The sequence below is a fragment of the Vanacampus margaritifer genome, chromosome 12, assembly GCF_051991255.1.
Source record: "Vanacampus margaritifer isolate UIUO_Vmar chromosome 12, RoL_Vmar_1.0, whole genome shotgun sequence".
Lineage (NCBI taxonomy): Eukaryota > Metazoa > Chordata > Actinopteri > Syngnathiformes > Syngnathidae > Vanacampus > Vanacampus margaritifer.
In genome coordinates this window covers 12,115,273-12,135,772 of record NC_135443.1, presented here as the reverse complement: position 1 = coordinate 12,135,772, position 20,500 = coordinate 12,115,273, and the positions used below count along the sequence as shown (strand labels likewise).

Genomic DNA, 20,500 nt, shown 5'->3' with positions numbered 1-20,500 from the left:
GTCTGCCTTGCTAAATCTGCAAACACACTCAACCAGCTGGGGAGTGTAGCTCTTAAACTTGCTATGAAAACTTCTCTGTGTTCATATGTCACAAGTTATATGGAATTGGATAGCAGGCGTGATACGAGAGTTGCTGTTAGCATGACGGGTGGGTGGTACAAGTCTTTCTCCAAATATTTTCTCCATATCTGGATCAAACATTGAGAGCACAAATGGTTATTGTAAACATTAAGGGCCAGCTTTTGTTGTGATGCAATGCTTCTATTTTTTTCCACTGTGACATCTGCCCAGCAGGCGGTGATTGCAAATTGCAGAGTCTTACTCAATCCCTTTATGTAAACGTAACATTTTGCTGCACTGTGATGAATGAGCTCACTTGTCACAACTTGAATTTTGCTGAGGTCGTCAGGAAGTATCACACTTGTGCCGGTCTTTGCGGTTGCCATGAACACTTAACCAATAAATACATAAATTGTTCTCACACACCCAGGTGTTATCTCCTTCAAGCTCAGGTCCTCTACCAGAGGCCTGGATGCTTGAAGGTTCTATCCAGGATCTCAGCTGTTCTCAGTATTGCACTTTTCTAGATGTAGATGTGAGATGTTGTTCCTGGTATCTGCTGGAGCCACACACCCAGCTTGATGCTTACTGACCCCAATGCCCCTGTGTTAGGCTCAGGCATCCTCTTGAGGGGAGCATCCTGGCAGCGCCAAGCAGTACAGGGAACGTGGGCCCCACAATTGTTGGAGGGCCACATCAGTGTCCGGTTACCTCACTCTACGCCACATTCACCCCTACGGGAAGAGGCTTGTACTCCGACAACATGTCTGTGGTTTACCACACAAACCACATGGGGTGACCATGTCGTTGAGGCTATGGCATGAGTCCCGACGTCGTTCTCACTTGGACGTCCGTCCACTTTGCGAGCCTGCGGGCTGCCTACCGTCCAGTATCCACAGAGTCGGGTGTGGATTTCCTATCCTGATGGTCCCTTGTTGCTGGGATACTGGAAGTTCTACCCGGAGGTGGTTTCTGAGTTCTGGCAGCCCTTCGGCGAAGCATTCGTGGCCCTCTTTGCTTTGTCGGAGGCATACCATTGCCTTCTCTGGTTCTCCCTGGTTGGCAATGCCAGTCCTTTGGGCCAAGATGAGCTGGCGTAGAACTGGCCCTATCTTCTAACCCTAACCAACCCGAACCATACCTAATCCTTATCCCAACCCACTGCATTTGTACGCTAGTAGGTGGAAGTTGTTTGAAGCTTGATGCCTCAGTCATGGCCAGGCTGCTATCCGCTGCCGGTTCCGGCTATTCTGGCATTCTTCCCGGGGCTCCTTGATCAGGGGCGCTTGCCCTCAACATGTATGTTGGCAGCGATTTTGTGCTGGTATGTTCGTTTTTATGGTGCTTCTGTGGGCAGGGACGGGAGTGTTTCCCTTTTTCTGAAAGGTGCCGAGGGCTTTCTCCGTCCCACGAACTGTTCTGGAGGCCAGCATCAAAGGTCACAGTGCTGAAATGACCCAGATAAAAGGAAATGCAAGATTGGAAGGGAATATGTTAATGGAGATATGGCATGACTCCTTCTTGTTACTGGCTCTATGCCAGCCCTTAGATTACTGATAAACTTCAAAATTGCATTGCTGAATATACCATATGTAGTAAATAAGGCCCTAAGATTGTTATTGTTGTTTTAAGTGCATTCCTACTGCATAATACCCGTTTCAAATATTGTTATATTATATATATTATTCACATTTTTATTAGAGGGTTACTGTGGTACTCGGGTCATTCCACGTGTTCAAAATGGGTCAATTTGATCAACAGCATCTTGTGTGGTGTCTATAAGTACAGTTGTTGCGTGTCACAAATACCGGCAGTTCATGTTTGTCACTGCCCAGGTGAGTTGGGGAGCATTGTTCACATAGCTAGTTAACTATTTAGCCAGAATGCTAATTTAACTTGTTTTGTACGCTGCTCAAATAAGAGCTCAGTTTTACTCAGTAGTTTGTTTATGTGTTCACTGCAAAGTCCACAAATAATGGCCCAGCTTGTACTGATGAGTAGGCTCCATATCCCGTTTTTGCCCAGAAAGTAAACAAGTCCAAACCAGTCGAGTCTATTGTCGATCATTTTATAAAACAACACTAACCAGAGTCATGGATTTTTAAACTCTAGAATATTCAGCGAAAGTAATATCCACAGCGGGACTCAAACAGCGACCCTCCCATTCTAAAGCCCTACAAAGTGACCTACTGATGCTGGATACACTAACAAAATCAAATGAGACGAAATGATGACGAAATGAAGGATCTGTTAGAAAGCAATTATTTTTACAAAAGCAATTACTTTTACAAAGATAGTGAGATAATGCTTATTTTTTGAGTAGTGTAAAAAATGGAAAATGGATCTCAGTATGATGCAACTACAAAAGAACAATCTATCACTCAGCGACCCCAATACCCAGGCATCTATTTGTCTGACAGTGTTGTGCGTCATATCTATGAACACAGAGTGCAAACGAAAGGCTGATCAAACACATTAAGAAGACATCAGCATACAGTGCAACCTTATCTTCTCGGACCAGGGTGGAGTTATACAGTAGACGTGTGGTCATACTCATTTATGATAACCCAAATCCAACAAACCCATTGGCCTCCATCGCTGCGATAACAAAATGGCGCCACCGCTGATATCACACAGCAGAGAGTGATTCTGGGAGAAAGAACGTCTGTCTAGAAGATAAAACTTCTGCTAAGCATGGGCTCTTTCGTTCTAATGGATTCTCCCCCACAAACCTTTACACTCCTCCCACTCCCCCCTCCTCGACTTTGCCTGGCTGGGAAGACCTCCACTCCATCCAGAGGCCCTGGTGTGATACCGCCGCCACTGTCAGGGTGATGGAGAGGGGTTATCACCTCTAACACCTCCCCTCCTCCAGAGAAAGGTCTGGGAAAGGAGAGGAGGCCACGTAGATGGTGGAGGGCATAAAGTGGAGCATTTAGGGTACTTAACACAACAACAATCTAGTGAAAGTGTTTTTACTTTGTGTTTTGCAATGATCAGATGCCCACTGAATAATAAAATGGTAAATGGACTGCTTTTTATATAGCGCGTTAACTACACCATATGGTGCCCAAAGCGCTTTACAATGCCTCACATTCACCCAGTCACACACAACAGTGGTCGGCTGCTGTCATGCAGGGTGCTGCCAGGTCTACTGGGAGCAAATCGGGTTTCAGTGTGAAGAGGGTCTTCTGCCCAGATTTAGTCATAACTGTTTTAATATCCTTATTTCCTCAGTAGTGCTTTGTTCTGCGGATGTATCTTTGTGAGTGTTATCGCAATTTCTCCCAGGTGCAGTCATGACTGAAAAACCTCCTCTATTCCTCAAATGGGCTTTTGTTTTGTGTCCTTGAATGTTATCGTGTAGGTGCCGTCAACTCCGGTTGATCTGTTTACTGGAAACTGTGTGGTACCGCCCTTCAAGATAGTATAAGAATATTGTAAGTCCTCTGTAATCTTTGCACTTGTGAGAGGCTACAGCCATTATCGTAACTCACTTGTGCCCGGAATATTCTGTAGAAATAAAAGCTTTGAAGGAACTGTTCATCGATCTCCAGCCTGTGTTCAGATAACCAACATTCTCACTACCCGAAAGAAAACAAACACGCGGAGGAAAAGATCTACTCCACAACAAGTGTCTTGCTCAAGGACACTTCAACATGGTCAACAGGGGTGAGAAGCGAACTTACAACCTCACAGATGGGAGACAACTATTCTATCACTGAGCCATGCCGCCAAAGATAATTGTTTATTGGTAGGTTGGATGTTTGAAGTTTTGCAGAATCTCATTTGGACACTTTGTTTTTCATGTGATGGAGATCACACCCAACATACTGTTAACACCAAAAGGTTTTATCCTATCCATGCAGCAATCCCCAAACCCAACCTCCGTAGACGAAATCTGGACTCATTACTGACCATAACATTCCTCTATATAAGCAGATTCAAGTGCAGGGTTCACCAATTTCGGTCCTCGAGGTCCCAAGTCCTGCAGGTTTTAGATGTTTCCGCCCACCAGCACACCTGATTCGTATAATCAGCTCATCAGCATGCCTGATAATGATCCTGTTAGGTGTGTTGGTGGTCGGAAACATCTCAAACCAGCAGGACTCCGGACCTCGAGGACCAGATTTGGTGAACCCTGTTCTAGTGCATGTATTAAGCAAACGGGCCTGGTGAAGGAAAGTACTGAGTCCAGAGAAGGACTGAATGCAGTCTCTTCCTGGTTGTCTGGCTCGAGAACTGTATGTCATTTGGACTGCAAATCTGTAGATGCTAGCCCATGGTTTTCTCGATTCTGAAAGGGTGAGGCATTGTTATTCTTGAAGGGGTTGTCCAGGAATCAGACCTTCCGTTTAGAGCTGGTTCTATGCTTATCCCAATAATACCGCAACCGTCTTTGGCAGAACTTGAATTTGCCCAGTTGGCGTTGCACCGACCTTATTATAATCTGACAAACAATGCATGCGAGTGTTATGAATAATAATCACACATAACATGGCTGTGAGAGTGGGAGGTTCATTCGTTTACTGAAAAGCAGATTTATATATCTCCACAAGTGACATCATAGGCATCTTATCAAATGCACACGGAGACAGCAGTCATCCTTCAGCCCACCGTGGCCACCCCATGTACGATGTAATCTCTCATTCTCATGACGACTTTAAAAGTTGCTCATATGGTCTCGTTTCTAATAGCGTTCACTGGCTAAAATTAAGTTTCCATCATTTACAGTTAGCATAATCAACTTTATTTGATTGTAGATATCAGATTGCGCGCACACACGCGCATACGCACACAGTAAATGTCGGCCCCGCTGTGAAAAGAAGCCAAAATACACTTTAACTAAGCTACTTGATCTGGCTATTTATTGATGATGAAGACTTCAAACGTGTTGAAACTGGAGCCACATGCACCTCTTAAACCATGGCCAATGCAATTTTCACTGGCAGGCAGGGAGGGAGCACCGGCGGTGGGTAGGGTTTATTATCCGCAGTCACCACAGCACAAACCGATTCTTCCTCAATGACGACCCACAGAGAGGGCTGAAAGATGAGACGCATTCTTTTTTAAGCCCCCCCCTCACCCAACCCTCAAATCCCCCTTCATCCAACTACCCAGTTTATTAGTTTGCCTCTCTATGACAGGTATGCACTACCCTCTTTACCTGTCACACACTCACCAAGCCAAATATATTACTGGCTGGGAATGTATATCACTTTCCAGAGTACAAAAGCGACCATACATCAGGTTGGGCCCCATCACTCATGACAGAGGCCCCTCATAGACACCGAGTTCATCTGAACATGTAGTCATGCTTATTGATGAACATACAGCAGGATGAGCAGACAGGGAGACAGCAAGCCATCTATCAAGCTGATGCCGAACAGGCAGAAAATCTATATGATTAACCGTAATTATTGGATCCAAGGCAACTACTTGTACCAGGCTTTTCCAGAAGCAGTTTCAAAGGTATCGCCTCAGTGAAGTGATATTGTACCTCAGCATGGAACATTACTTTATATCAAATTGGCTTGCCATCAGCTAGCTCCTTCCATTTGCTAGCCCTTCATCCATCCCCTGTTCTCTTGCCAGGCGTGAAATGATTGCTTTTGCATCGCAGTTTGCAGGTCAAAATTTGTATTTTGCACCAACACTGGAGAACCCACGGGCCCCTATAAATTCTGCTACTCAAATAACAAAGACCTTTTTTTTTTCTTTTTCTTTTTTACAAATTTAACTTCAAAAGTCCAGAGTGCCACTTCTGACCCCTGCATGGGGCCATCTAGTGGATGAATATTGCACTTACATGAGCCAGGGTGGTGGTGACAAGATGGCTGGCAACATGCTGTTTTGTTGAGCTGGAAATCAATCCAAACAAAACCATCTTCTCAGCAAACCATCAGATGGTAAAATTTAGTTTTTTTTGTTAATCTATTTCATATCATGTTGCAGAATGCCTAGGAGTATGCTATATATATATCTATATATTTTTTTTTATAAATTAGCAACTCTGAGCTAGTTCAAAAAACAAGGGTTAAAATTGAAAAAACATATATTTTGGTGTTCAGTGAACTTATAGCAGTCATTTAATGTATAATTCATAATTTTCCAAAGAAGAAAAGGGTTCTTGGGTTCTCCAGGGTTAATACATAATGCTTGCACAGAAGCAGCTAGCTAGCAACAGCTTCAACTTCATTGCAGAGTCGTTCCTAAGTCGGTTATCGTCTGTGTGGTGGTAAATAAGCTACATTTCTGACAAGTGTAATACTCAGAAAGGGGTGACATGGCTCAATCGTAGAGCGACCATATGGGAAGTGCCTTTGAGCAAGATATTGAACCCCCAGCTGCTACGCCATCAGTTGGTGAATGCAAAGTCAGAGTGAAATGCTTTGAGTGTCTTATTAGGTGTAAAAGCGCTATACAAATAAAAGACCATTTGCAAAGAAACAATGAGAAATGACAGAAAAGCTATGCTAAACGCTAACCAAATCTTGACCCAGCTAGCATGTTTAACGTCACAATTAAGTGCTTATCCAATGGCTAAACTAAACCGGAAATTAATTTACTTCTAACTAATTAATTTACACTGTATTTTTCTTCCAAATTTGATTTTATTGAGTGGAACTGGCAATATAGTTGCAGATTTATTAAATAAGCAATATCGCCGCCAAGGCAAAATAAAATAACTCCACTCAATACACAATTTTAATTTTGCTCTGGAATTTGAAGTTCTTTTTTTTTAAATAATGCTTCTAAATTGCCAACATGCCGACAAAAGAACAAATAGGGTTGAAAAAGAAAAAAAAAATATTATATATATATATACATAATATGTTTTTGAGCTTGTTCGGTATAGAGATAATTTGGCTAACAAGAGCCACATTGTGAATAAGGTCCTCCACTGTAACTCACTTTCTGTGAGGGTCGCTTGACGGGCCAGGAATGTGACCCACTGCAGGTCTCCAACCAGCTCGACGTTTCTCCGAGGTTTTCGATACCCTCAAGTCCAGCTGGGCTTTACTAAAACGTTTCTGCCTGCGCAGGGCTATCGGGTTACGTGGACTTTGGGTCAGCAAAGCCCTCCTGGTTCCACTTTAAGAGCGCCATTTCATTATTTTAGATTTATCACTGCCATGTTTGCCTGTTGCTGTGTTTCCCTTCCACATGTGCCTATTTAATTCATAGCGTGTAATAATGAGCAAAGCAAGTGATTTGAAGGGACTGCAGGTCGGAGCCGTTCCCATCATGCTGCCAGGATTATGGGCCGTGCAGGGGGGCCTGGGTGAAAAAAGGAGAAAAGATATCCTTAGTGAAAAGATGCTCCCGGTGGAGTGAACATCTTTGCATATCTATCCCATCTTTATTTGATGGAGTGACTGAGACCCGCACCCTGCTTCCAGCAAGTCCCAGGGGAGTGCACACTTGCCAAAGTTGTGTCATGGATGATTTGCAAATCTTTTTCAATCTAGCATGCCATTATGTGATTGTTTACCTTACTGAGGCAGAGCATCATTAGGGTATCATTAACGGTGGCATGTGGAGAAGATCCATCTCTCTTTCTTATGCTGGTCGGCCCTCACTTAAGGAGGGGAAGGGGGGGGGGACTAACCCTTTTTGTGCCCCTTTATGAGCTTTTGCTGACTGCAAGGCAAGCAGAGGCTACACACAGTAAGGAGTATGTAGTGGTGGAATGCAATAAAGTATACTTAAATATATATTTTTTTATCTCACTTGAGTAAATTTTCAGGTATCTACACTTCACTTACAGTAGTAGTAGTAGTTATTTTTCTGTTGACTTCTGTCTCCATTGGAAAACAGATGTTTACTTTTTGGGCTTGCGAACGTCACATGACCAAACTCAGAACACAGATGAGCCGTGATTGGTCATTACAGGAACCCAGAGCAATTGTGATGCCATTTTCAGTCGACAGCAAGTGGCAAAATGGCCGTCCCCTGATACAGTACTGTGTTTAGGTTGACTTCCCTTTTAACCTGTGGGCGGTGTTTTATTTTTTAAACGGCTTGGTTAGAACCATCAAAAAGCCCAAAACTGGTCACAATACTGATAATTCAATATGAAAAAAACAAACAAAAAAAACACACACACACAAAACACACTCGCATTAACGTGTATTTTTTCAGTTGTCACGAGAAAATATTTTTTGCTACGCCGCTATAATTTTTGGGAGTTACTTAGCTCACAATATTATGGCAAAGCTTTGGAAACACATTTAGCTGTTTCTGAATTGCCGTTCTTACCGTAAACCAAGTAGGTCTAGGAATATATCCCAAGATGCATTTCGTTCCAACAACATAATGAAGACCATACTTGGCGAATTAATGATAGCATACTCTGCCCTCGTCATATTAAGAAACGGCATCAAATCATGCACCAATGCTTGCTTCCGTCAATGTCACACATCTTTCCAGTCCAGTCTGATGCGACACCTTTCTAGATGGCCAGCATTTGTACCTCAAGGAACGCACGAAGGTGACGGCCGAAGGTGAGATGAAGCAAACCGGCGTCAAAATGAAGTTTTCGTGCGCGGCGGTGGAATCGGATGTCAACCCTGATTCAGAACGTGCAGTGGTGTCAGATTGTCACCGTGATAGCGGATACTTGGCGCCAACGTGCACAAATACAGCGACGTGTTATGAAATGGGCCTGAAAGCACCGGTTGACTCTCACAGGCGACCGAGCACGCATATGAGCCAGTCAGAACACACATAGCATGCAGACACGCTGGAATGTGGAGTCTTTCAAAAGAAATCAGGGAGAGATCCTGTGGTTAAGCATGGACTTATGGAGCATACACGAATACAATATTTACGGGGGTTGGGGTAGGCGTAGGGTCAAAAAATATATAGTTCACAGAGAAGTTCATGTGAAATATTTGCAGAATACGCGTATAGGCCTAAGTCATTTTACACGCACTTGTCAAGGTATTATATGATTTTGCTCATTTTCAGTTCATTATATAAACTTTGTTTTTGTTTTTTAAATCGTCGTATTATTATTATTATTATTATTACTACTACTAGTAAAGACTACTACCACTAACTACAAACTCGTACTACAAGAAATAGATTTTTTTCTCGGTCCTCTGGTGCCCCCTGGTGGATCATCATATATAGATGCATGCCACATAATGGACACGACTTTCCCATCAAGTTTAAACCTACAACAGCAATTTAACCCCAAGAAGACCCTACAAACATAAATCGGTAATTCATTTTTAAATGCACATTGCTTAATGCTGGTACTATATAAACTTGATGTATTTGTCGTTGTTGTTCAGATAACATCTTAATGTGCATTCTTTCAGTCTATAAAATATGCTCAATGACTACTCTTAAATATTATTTACTGTAGCTACAGCAGCACTGCGCTGTTAACAATTGACAGAATTTACAGTAAATAACTGGCAAAAAAAGTATTTAAAATCTCAGTTAAGCTGTAAAAATCTATTACATATTACTGTATTTTATTTTTATTAATTTATTTATTTATTCATTTATTTTTACTATATATATATATATATATATATATATATATATATATATATATATATATATATATATAGTACATTACAGTTACTTACTGAATTCTGAAGTAACAATTATTATTTTTTTAAGTACAGTAATATGGTGTAATAGATTTTATATTTAATAATTAGCTAGTTATTCACTGTAAATTCTCCAGTCAATTATTGGGTTTGATTTCTTAAGTGGCCGAAAAGAGAGCAGCAGATTCTGTTGCTGCTTCTATTTTGGCAATGGAGCACGTGCTTATCCTCAGGAGTGCAAGCACGCACGGGCTGCTGCAAAACAGACCCCCCCGGTTCTGAGCCTCGAGCCCCCACTCGGCCCCCGTCTTCTCACAAACACAGGCCCAGTGTGTCCGGTCATACGCGGCAGAGAGGAAACACATATACTTTGCTTGACTAGAAACAATAACACAAAAGTCCATGAGAGACACAGCAGGAAGGAGGCCAGGCAAGTGAGAGTGCGTACAGACTTATAGTGCACTGAGCACATTTTCAAGAGTGGACAGGTACATACTGTACATACGTTCTGAGAAGCAAACATAGGTGTGTGCCCAAAAAATCGATTCTCATTTAGTACGATTCAGAATCCATTTTAAATGTCCCAAAATCGATTTTATTTAAATTATTTTATACTGTCTTGCCTTTGTCTGTGTGTGCCTTTATTTGGAGTGCTGTTCATGTTGTACCCGGTTTGGCCACAGAGGGGCAGTGTGGTTCCACGCAGTCTAATATACTGTAAAGTTGCAGCCACATTAGAGAGTAGAAGGGAAAAGTCACGATCAAGTTATCCCCCCCCAAAAAAAAATTTTCCAGCGTGGAGCCGTTCTTTTGAGTGATAAAAGTGCCGCGAGTAGCGCGCTAATTAGCATTAGCGAGTCAGACTAGTAGATCATTACAATTCCTTGCACATCTATAGATTGAAGCACAAATCATTGTCAATCAAATCATGTTGAATCAAATAATCATTCTTTATCGAAAATCGATTCTGAATCGAATCGCAGACCCAAAAATCTGAATCAAATCGAGCCGTGAGACATTCAAAGATTCCCACCCCTACTGCACAACCTCCACCGGAAATAGGTCAGAGGCAGCAGGTATCTTTTACTTCCTCCCTTGGTCTCCGCTGTCCATCAGTGAAAGGGAATACCTAGTCAAACCTGCAAGAAGCCATTTCCTTCATAATCGTCCCTGATAGTCCAAAGTATGCTGACCAGGATGCCAGCCAGGAGAATGCCTAATGTAGCTGGGGGAATCCGTGGCATGCGTGTATTAGGGTTATGGATACACTCACAATTTGGTAATCATGAAAATTGCTTCAATATCTGATATGTTATCATCAGACAGCAGGTTGGCTATATTCAAGTATTTGGAGACACATTACTGTACAATCTAATGAATCAATCAGGGCAGGCAGATCACATTTATATATTTTGAAAAAAACACCCTGAGCTCAACTCATTACTTAGGAGTCACCAAGCGTTCATCATGAAATAGTAATGTTCCAAAGTTCCTGTTGTGCCCCCTATGTAGCCAGTCTAGACTTTAGGTCCCACACCTCTTTCTCTCTCTCTCTCTCTCTCTCTCTCTCTCTCTCTCTCTCTCTCTCTCTCTCTCTCTCTCTCTCTCTCTCTCTCTCTCTCTCTCTCTCTCTCTCTCTCTCTCTCTCTCTCTCTCTCTCACGTCTCCCTTAAATCAGAGCAATGTGGTGTCGTGGTGAGGTGAAGCCACGGTCTACTGGCATTCATCTAAATGGAATCAGATCAAGATGAGGGCCTAAATACCTTTTAACGCAAAACATAATCTGCCACTGCCTCGGAAGGGTCTCTGCCTCCTGGCCTTACATTTAGAGAGCAAATATGTGGAAGAACCGAGAGATAAAGCTATGACCCTGAAATGAGGGAGAGAAATCAGATGAAATAAGGTCTGCTTCCATTTTTCAGGTGACGTTTGGGTGACAGAAACTCACGCTTGTAAATCAGCTTCCCTGCAGGCTGGTACCAATAATAAAAAAAAAAAAGTGACGGAAGAATGACACATACTTTAACAGTGAGCTAAAGGCAAGACAAATATTCAAATAGTCAAACAAAGTAATAATTATCCTCATAAATTCAGTTAACAGACAAACATATTTCACCCATCAGGGGCCTCCCTGCATCAAATGCTCGGAAGAAAATGAGGAATGAGCTGAGGGGTAACCCTCAGCATGGAGGCTGTCAGTAAGCAAGCTTACACCTGCACACCTTTTATGGACATACAGTAAAGCCATCTGTCTGTCAGCACCACACGATAACACACTCATGGGAACCGAGTGACCTGCTGCTCACGCCCCCCCCCCCCCGCATGATACTGCACACAAAAGGCTTCACGTTTTTAATATACTTACCGTCCAAAACATAAATCAGGTGCACTCGCACAAGCTGATGAGAAAAATCAATTACACTGGCATTCTGTTCCCTGTATGTTATTAAACAATTCTTACCTCCAAAGTCCAACACCCCAAAAGTGTTACTATCTACAATTCAACCAAAAATATTCAGCAAAAATACAACAATGTTCTAAATAATTTGTCAGGGTTAAAGGTGAGCTGGAGCCTCCCGTGGCTAGTCATGTTTTTGGAACATGGAAGCCACAGTACTAATTTTAACAAGCTAACTGCACACAGGGAAGGAACGGAGCTTCGAACCCAGAACCTTAAACTGTAAGGCAGATGTGCCAAATAGCACCATATTGACCCCTTCTGGAGAATATATATATAAAAATAAATAAATAAATAAAAAACTCAACTTTGATGGTTGAACAGGAACCATGACTTCATAGAAGGACATCAATAAATCTCTAAAATGAGTATTGCCTATAGCAGGACTACAGTTTTTGTTTGCCACAATTAAAGAACTGTGATGTTAACAAAAGCAGGATAATAATCACAGTATCACAACCTCATTGTATTTAAGTGTGTGGTAACACAATTAAATGTCAGATTCAAGTGAATTTTACCAAGGAGATGCTAACTTAGGTACCATTTAGCTCAGGGGTGTCAAACTCATACTAGCTCTGGGGCCGAATGGATTAAAACATTACAAGTGGGCCAAATCGTTAAAATAATGGTATATAAATTTTAAAAGAATTGCCGTCAATTATACACAGATTTACGGAGCTCAACTGTAATCATATTGTTCCAAAAAAATAACACGAATGCAAATGAAACGTGGCAACACTTTGGCTGTATGAGTTTTGCATATACTGTATATTGTTCCCAGAATGCATTGTGTTGCGCAGTTAATTAAGTTATAAAGACGCTAATCCTTGTCATATGTGTTTGTGTTATCAGTTATTGAATTTGTGTTGTATTCAACACGTTTGTCGGTCTATGATTCAAAAAAACATTTTATTTTTTTTAAACAAACCTTAACTTTAAATTGTGTGTAAAACAATGACATCCAAGACAATTCGGTGTACAAGTTGCATTGCTTTGATTGTTTGTGAAATTATAAATTTATATGTTTTGATATTAGCCGGCTGATTAATTGGTCCGAGGTTCAAATTATTATTTTTTTACTTTACAAAATCATCGGATCAGGCCCGCAAAGGGGTTTAATCCGGCCCGCGGGCCGTATGTTTGACACACCTGATTTAGCCCAAAACACAATGGCTAATAACTAGCATGAAAATGAGTATATTTTTGAGTATTATTATGTACTAGCGTCTCCTCAGCTCAGCTCATAATAAAAAAATCACCTGTATTACTCCAACGTATTGTCGATTTGACTCATTTTTCGAAAGCAGCAGATGGAAAGAGACAAACTGAAGGAGGCGGGGTTGAGGAGGCATAAAAGTTTGGCACAAAGTCTACAAGTAAGATGATCATGTTTTGCAGCACAAGCAGAGTGGAGGGCATAAGTAAGAGAGTTTGTTTGGGAACAGCACTCGCGGCCAGCTAACTGGGTGGTAGGCAGCACGTTCAAGAAGAAAGCCGAAAATGCTGTGTAGGACGCTGCATACTGATGACGAGGTTGCAGCGGCTGGATCGGCTCTCCGGTAGTTACTCATGGGGGTCGTAATAAAAGCAACACAATCAAGTCATTTGTGTGGCCCTTCTGTTTCGCACTGCTTTTATTCTCCTTGAGCTCCGAGGAACAAAGAGCAGAATGCACGTTGCTGACTGAATAAATAAATGTGAGGCAAAGAGGAGGCCAGCTGTTGGCCCTACTTTGGAGCGGAGAAGTAATGAATGGCGGAAGCGGTTTGTGCACGAACTGATTCACTTCAAGACAGTTTTACGAATGAGTGAACATTTGAACTATACCTGAGCTTTTAATGAAAGAAAAGAACTGCAGATAGGACTCAATATAATAGGTCTTTTGTAGCGGAGTGCCTGCCTCCTCTTGAGGAGAAAAATCCAGTAGCTTAAGTGCGCCCTCTAGCGGCCATCTATGCAAGTACAGCGACGCCAATTACAACGTAAATATTCATTTTATTGCCATTCACATACGGGTATTATTGTATCTTTTAATATGTATATCTACCTTAAAGCATCACTGAATAACCATCAACTGATAACAATGAAAAAAATATCCTGCTTACTTTATAATGATGGACTGCAATAAAAGGCATATGTGCTACATGACTTAACTTTACACATTTTTGTAATATGCAAACAAAAGCATCAGGTCGCTAGAGGCTAAAAAGTACTGTAATGTATGTGTGCGTTTTCCATCACAGCGCCGCATAACATTCACAGCTGCAAGAAAAATACATCGATGGTGCTGTGACTGTATGCAAGCTCTTCCACACAGCGGCTATAAAAAGTCTACCCACCCTTATTCAAATGCCAGGTTGTTTTGACATTAAAATAAAATGAGATCAAGAAAAATTACTCCAAAATAATTTCTTTCTTTAATGTGACTTAAAACCTGTGCAACCCAATGTAAAAAAAAAAGTATATATATATATATATATATATATATATATATATATATATATATATAGAAGTGAGATCAAGTGTGTATAGGTGCACACTCTAAAAATATAACACTCAAGTAATGTGGGTTAACCTAGCATTTAAACAACGGTATGTAGAATTTCTATTCACTTATACAAGTGTGAATTGTGACATAAATACACGTAGATTGACACTGCTTGGTTACACAGTAGGGAACAGCACTGACGTGTTTATGAAACACAGTAACACATTGACGGTCCCACAGAAGACGTCTGTCTGCAGGACAGGTTGACACATCGCAAGGCGGATAAACACACACTGACTGTCAATGCGTTGTCGTACGTATGGTTTTGATGAACAGAGGGCGGTTGGTTGAAAGGGGAGAAAAGCGCACAGTAGGTACGGCGACAAGTTGCGAGCTTTTCTTTGAGAGTGCATCAGATGATGTGCATGACAAACAAACCGTCAAACATACTGAAACTACTTAAGCACTCAGCCTCTTTATGTGTGACTATACAGTTAAGATGATTCTTAAATTGGCCAAATTCTGACTTAATGAATTTCTATTTATTAAATAGGTAAGTACTTAAAAAAAAGGAGTTATTTTCCTAGTAAGGATAAGCTGCATATAAAATGGATGGCAAATATATTTTAAGCACTTTTTCCCCCTCCGTGTACAAATTATTCATCTGCTTATATTTTTGAGGAAATAATCTTTCTAAAGGATCCTGGTAACTTCTAGAGCACTTTAATGAGATATAAATTATGAACACTGACTATGCCTGTATTAAGGCTATGAATAAATACATATTGTAAATATCTTTCAGCTTAAGGATATCCATTTATCAAACGAAAAATTCATTCCAAGTCAAAATTGGGCTGAGTTATGAATATTTTGAGGCCTTAAAAGGAACGGATTGTGCATATCGATGATTTGGTCACTTTAATGTCAAACGCCTTAAAGAGTCGCATTGAGGCGCTCTACTACTGGAATGGTCCTGCCAATGATTATTCTTTAAAGGTAAATTAAAAGTGCAAAGTTTTTGGAATTCTGTGAAGAAGAAGGTTAACGGTGAGATTAACCTTTCAAGTCAGTGCATACTTACCATAAAATAACGGGGAAGAAATGTAGCAATTTGCTGTCGCATTTCTTCACAGCAGTACAACAGCAAATTAAATACATTTTTCCCCCAAAATTTATTCAACTCATTCACTGCCATTGACGGCTATAGACGTCAAAAATTCATTTTAACTATTTTTATCTGTTTTAATTTTTTTGGGCTTTTGTTCACAAGAGTGTGACTAGATTAGAACCTAGATTTTTTTTATTGAACATTTAGACCAGATATACAATTTGTGATTAATTCTGAGTTAACTAGTGAAGTAATGCGATTAATTCCATTTAAAATTTTAATCTCGTGACGCCCCTGATTCTTAATCTTTTTTTTTCAAATTGCGTCAGGTGATTATTTAAAAAAAAAAGAAGTAATTAATCACATTACTTCAATAATTAACTCACAATTAATCAATAATTTTAGATCTGTTCTAAATGTAAAATATTTTTTGGGTTTTCATAATAACAAAAGTGGAAAAAGTGTTAAACTAATAGAAATACTTTAAATGACTTTTTGACATCTATCGCTGTCAATGGCAGTGAATGAGTTAACACAGGCACACAATATAACGCAAACCCACCATATTAAAAGATCCATTTAACAGACATCAAGTCAACAACAATGTGCATTACGACATCTGCTGGGGGGTGGGCGGGATAAAACTCTTTTGAAGCAGCAACATGCAAACACAACTGCCAACAAACACGATGGTCCCACAGTTACAACAAAAACGTGACGAAATGTCAAAACTCGCCATAGCCACAAACGCGGGAAAACCATGATTGAACTCATGACACAACGGGTCCTCTTCATCTCTCGTCATCTTCTCCTGACGAAGAGATTGAGAGCGTAGTTCCCTGCTCGAGGTTCATTCTCAGTAGTTAGTCCGTTGGTCTTCAAGAGTCGATCACCTTGGCCTCGTCGTTGTCAGGCACGACCTCGTGCCCTCCTCCCTCCCCCTTGAACAGCTCCTCCATCAGCTGCTCGCCAGCGCTGCCGGCCCGCGACGCCCACAGAGCGGCTCCCTCTCGTAGGCCGAGCGAACGCAGCAGCCGCGCGTAGTCCAAAAATGCCGTCTCGATGAGTTTATGTGGAAATACTAGGTGAAGGAAAACTCGGAAAAGCTGGTAGGTCAGTATAGCTCTGTTGGTTTGTTTTGTAGGTCGGCATGTGTTAAAGTAGCAGTTGTTTGAAGGGTTATTAATTAGGGATGTAACGATAACGGCAATATCGTGATATTTGCAACGATATCGTCGTCATGTGAAAAAATCATGACTTTTCGCCCGCTTGAGCCGAAAAATTCATTGTGAACTTCATGACTTTGCGCCGCTGAGCCAATAGGAACAGATGCTTGCACGTTGTTTACAGAATAATTCAAAATGGCGGCGAGCGATAAACCTACTGGCATGGGGTTAGCTTTTTGTCACTGCTGTTATGTATAAAAAAAAAAAACACAATCCAGGCATTGCGCTTTTTTTCCCAATATTTTATGTGGGGTTTTTTCACAATATTGTACGTTTTTATAGAATATTGTGAGCTTTTTCCAAATCATCGCCAACCTCCCCACAATATTGTGATAATTATTGTATCGTGAGGTTAATATTGTGACATTTGTATATCATTACATACCTATTGATAATTATTTGATAGCATTTATGCAAATTTTTGTTTGTTCATCTAAAAAGAATAAAAAAAAGGGACAAAGTCTTATTTTTAATTTCCTCAAAGTAATGTTATACGATAGTCTCCCATTTCTTGAGAGTAAAAAAGGTGCTTTAAATGTGCACTTTAAATGTCTTTAAAGCATGTGGAATGTATTAAAGCAAAAAAATAAAAACAAAATTTACAGTATGATTTCTCTTTGATGATTAATCAGACCATGACAGTAGCCCCAGCATTATTTGATTGTCAAAGGCCATAAGAAATACCGTACAATTTATCTCTGTCAAATAGAAAACAGTTCGATATGTTTGCTTCCAACATGAAAAAGATGTTGTATGAACTTATTTCTTAGCCTCAAGCCTTCAAAATTAACTAGCATGCTTTATGTAAATCTGTTTATGGTTGTTAATGTCCAAAAATCCATTCATCCAAATGTGCTCTCTCTTTCTCTATATATATATTCAAAATTATTTTTGGAGTTCCTTTGTTGGGTGTTGATATTTGCTGAGCTCCTGCAACAGAGATGGTCAAGAGTTGACGCAGCGGCAACATTACATCCATGGTCCTTGGAGCAACGTAATGGGTTTTCAAAAAGGATATTAGAAGAGTCGTTGGCCTCCATGACCCCGTATTTCAGGCAGGCTTCGATAAAGAGAGCGGCGGAGTCAAAGTGCCTCATACTGGCCCGCCAAGTGGAGGGAGGGAGAAGAGAGATGTGCAATTGTCAGAAAACGTCATGATGCCTCATTTCATGTGTGTGACCCTGCAGCATACACTGCATGCCCCTTCAAGGCCTTTCAGAATGTAAGGCCCCATAAAAGAGGACGCCATCAAGAAAACGGATCAAAAGACAGACGTCCATGACATGTCAACACAATTAAGTGACTTAAGTGAATTATAAAATCAGGAGCAAGAACGGTCAGGAAAAAGTGAAAGTGTTTTGTCAAAACATAACGACAAGGCCTAATAGTGACATCATAACAGGCAAATCTGTCATACCTGTGCAACATCTCCCCCACTTTGTAAAAGCAACCCAAGGAAAGCAGCACCAGGATGGCTTTGGATTTCTGGTTGACCTGTGGGGAACAGAGATGCTCCGCCCATCTTTTCAGCACATCTGAACTCTCTGCTGGATTGAGACGCACCTGATGAAAGAAGCATGTAAAAGGCGGACGAACTGGAACGGTGCAGCTTTGTAACGTGTCAGCTCACATCATAACCAAAGTACGTACAATGCGCGTGATAAAAATCTGGGTCAGCACAAAATTGTACACCTTTACAGATAGCCCCTTCCTGCATTACGACGCATGCATTATTCAGCGATGAGTTAAGAAACATGCAAAGATGCTGATGCAACAAAATTTGAATGAGCTCCCCTCCACTCCATTGTTTAGCGGGATTCAGTAAAGCATGTTTTTTGGCTGTAATTCTACCCACAAACATGAAATCATCGGTCAGAAAAAACAGGCCAAGAAGCTAAATACACTCAACAAAAATATAAGTGCAACACTATTGTTTTTTTTATTAGATGAACTCAAATATCTAAAACTTCTTCCACATACACAATATCAAAATTACTCTCAAATATTGTTCACAAACCAGTCTAAATCTGGCATAGTGAGCACTTCTTCTTTGCCGGGATAATCCATCCCACCTCACAGGTTTGCCATATGAAGATGCTGATTAGTGCACGTGTGCCTTAGATTGCCCACAATAAAAGGCAATTATTTTGGCAAGGAGAAGTGCTCACTATTAGATTTAGACTGGTTTGTGAAATATATTTAAAAGAAATGGTGATATTGTGTATGTGGAAGATGTTTTAGATCTTTGAGTTTATCTCATAAAAAAAGCAAAAACAAAAGTGTTGTGTTTATATGTTTTTGTGGACTATACATTGACGGCTATAGACTTCAAAAATTCAATTGAACTATTTCTATTAGTTTCACATTTCCCCCCACTTTTGTTAACAAGAGTATGAAAACATAGATTTTTTTTTTATTGTACATTTCGAACACATATAAAATTTGTGATTAATCGTGAGTTAACTATTGAAGTCATGCGATTAATTACAATTACAAATTCTAATCGTCTGACACACCTAATTTTCAATATTTTATTTTTCTAATTATGGGCATCAGGCCTTAATTTTTTTTAAAAATGTTATTAATCACATGACTTCAATAGGTAATTCACGATTAATCACAAATTTTATATCTGTTTTAAATGTACAATAATTTTTTTTCTAGGTTTTCATACTCTTGTTAACAAAAGTGAAAAAAATGTTAAACTAATATAAATAAATAAAATGAATTTTTGATGTCTATAGCCGTCAATGGCAGTGAATGAGTTAATGAATACATATAGTGTGCCGCAAAGATGCATCAGCTCAGGCACTCCAACAGGGACTCATCTTGCCTGCATCTATCCCGGATCACAGTCTTCCATTCATAATTCATTCTGCTGCATTGCTATTAAACTGACACAGAAAACTTCCATGTGTTTTTTAGTCGCCCAAACTTTTCTGCTACGCAAGAGTAAGTGATGCTTGGTGTTGCCGCACATACTTATGGCGAGTTACCTTGGCAAGCCAGGCGGCTCGGTTCCACTCCCCGTAGGTCTGCAGGTAGCGGCAAGCGTCCGCCGCCTTGTCAATCAAACACAGCAGCTGCACCCCCTCTGGTTAAGCAGCGAGATGGAAAATTGCAGTGTGTCTGTTAGCGAGAGCCACTACATCGTGATAACTTACATTGATGTTTCTGCATTTGGCAATTTATTATTATATTATATTATTAGTATGGGATTTTTTTTTAATGGGCTTTAGGTGAACTGATGAATACACACACGCACACACGCACGCACGCACATGCTCACCCACATACAAAAAAAAAAAAATATATATATATATATATATATATATATATATATATATATATATATATATATATATTAAAAAAAAAGGAGAGCAATGATGATGTCAAATCGAATGAACAATACTGAGCTCTCCTGAAAAAAAAAAAAAAAGGAAAATTGCAGTGTGATAACGAGTGACACTGCACAACTGCCATACTGTTGATGCAATACTTGGATAAGATCCAAAAGGGATTTTTGTGTATGCGACTGTTCTGGTTGAGCGGGTGAGACACCACCACGGTGATGAATCACATTCAAAATGC

The 20,500-nt window shown here is 40.4% G+C and overlaps 1 protein-coding gene across 2 annotated transcripts in view; it reads right to left on the bottom strand.

Annotated features, from left to right (window-relative positions):
* Positions 1-14,062: 14,062 nt before the first annotated feature.
* Positions 14,063-20,500, bottom strand: part of wdr11 (WD repeat domain 11) — a 45,388-nt gene continuing 38,950 nt past the window's right edge. For both annotated transcript variants that reach the window (XM_077582433.1, XM_077582434.1), the window contains exons 26-29: positions 19,906-20,003; positions 18,327-18,472; positions 17,928-18,007; positions 14,063-16,755 (exon numbers count right to left, since the gene is read on the bottom strand). In XM_077582433.1, the coding sequence (XP_077438559.1) occupies positions 16,562-16,755; positions 17,928-18,007; positions 18,327-18,472; positions 19,906-20,003 (518 nt within the window). In that variant the 3' untranslated portion in view covers positions 14,063-16,561. The remainder of the gene's footprint in view (positions 16,756-17,927; positions 18,008-18,326; positions 18,473-19,905; positions 20,004-20,500) is intronic.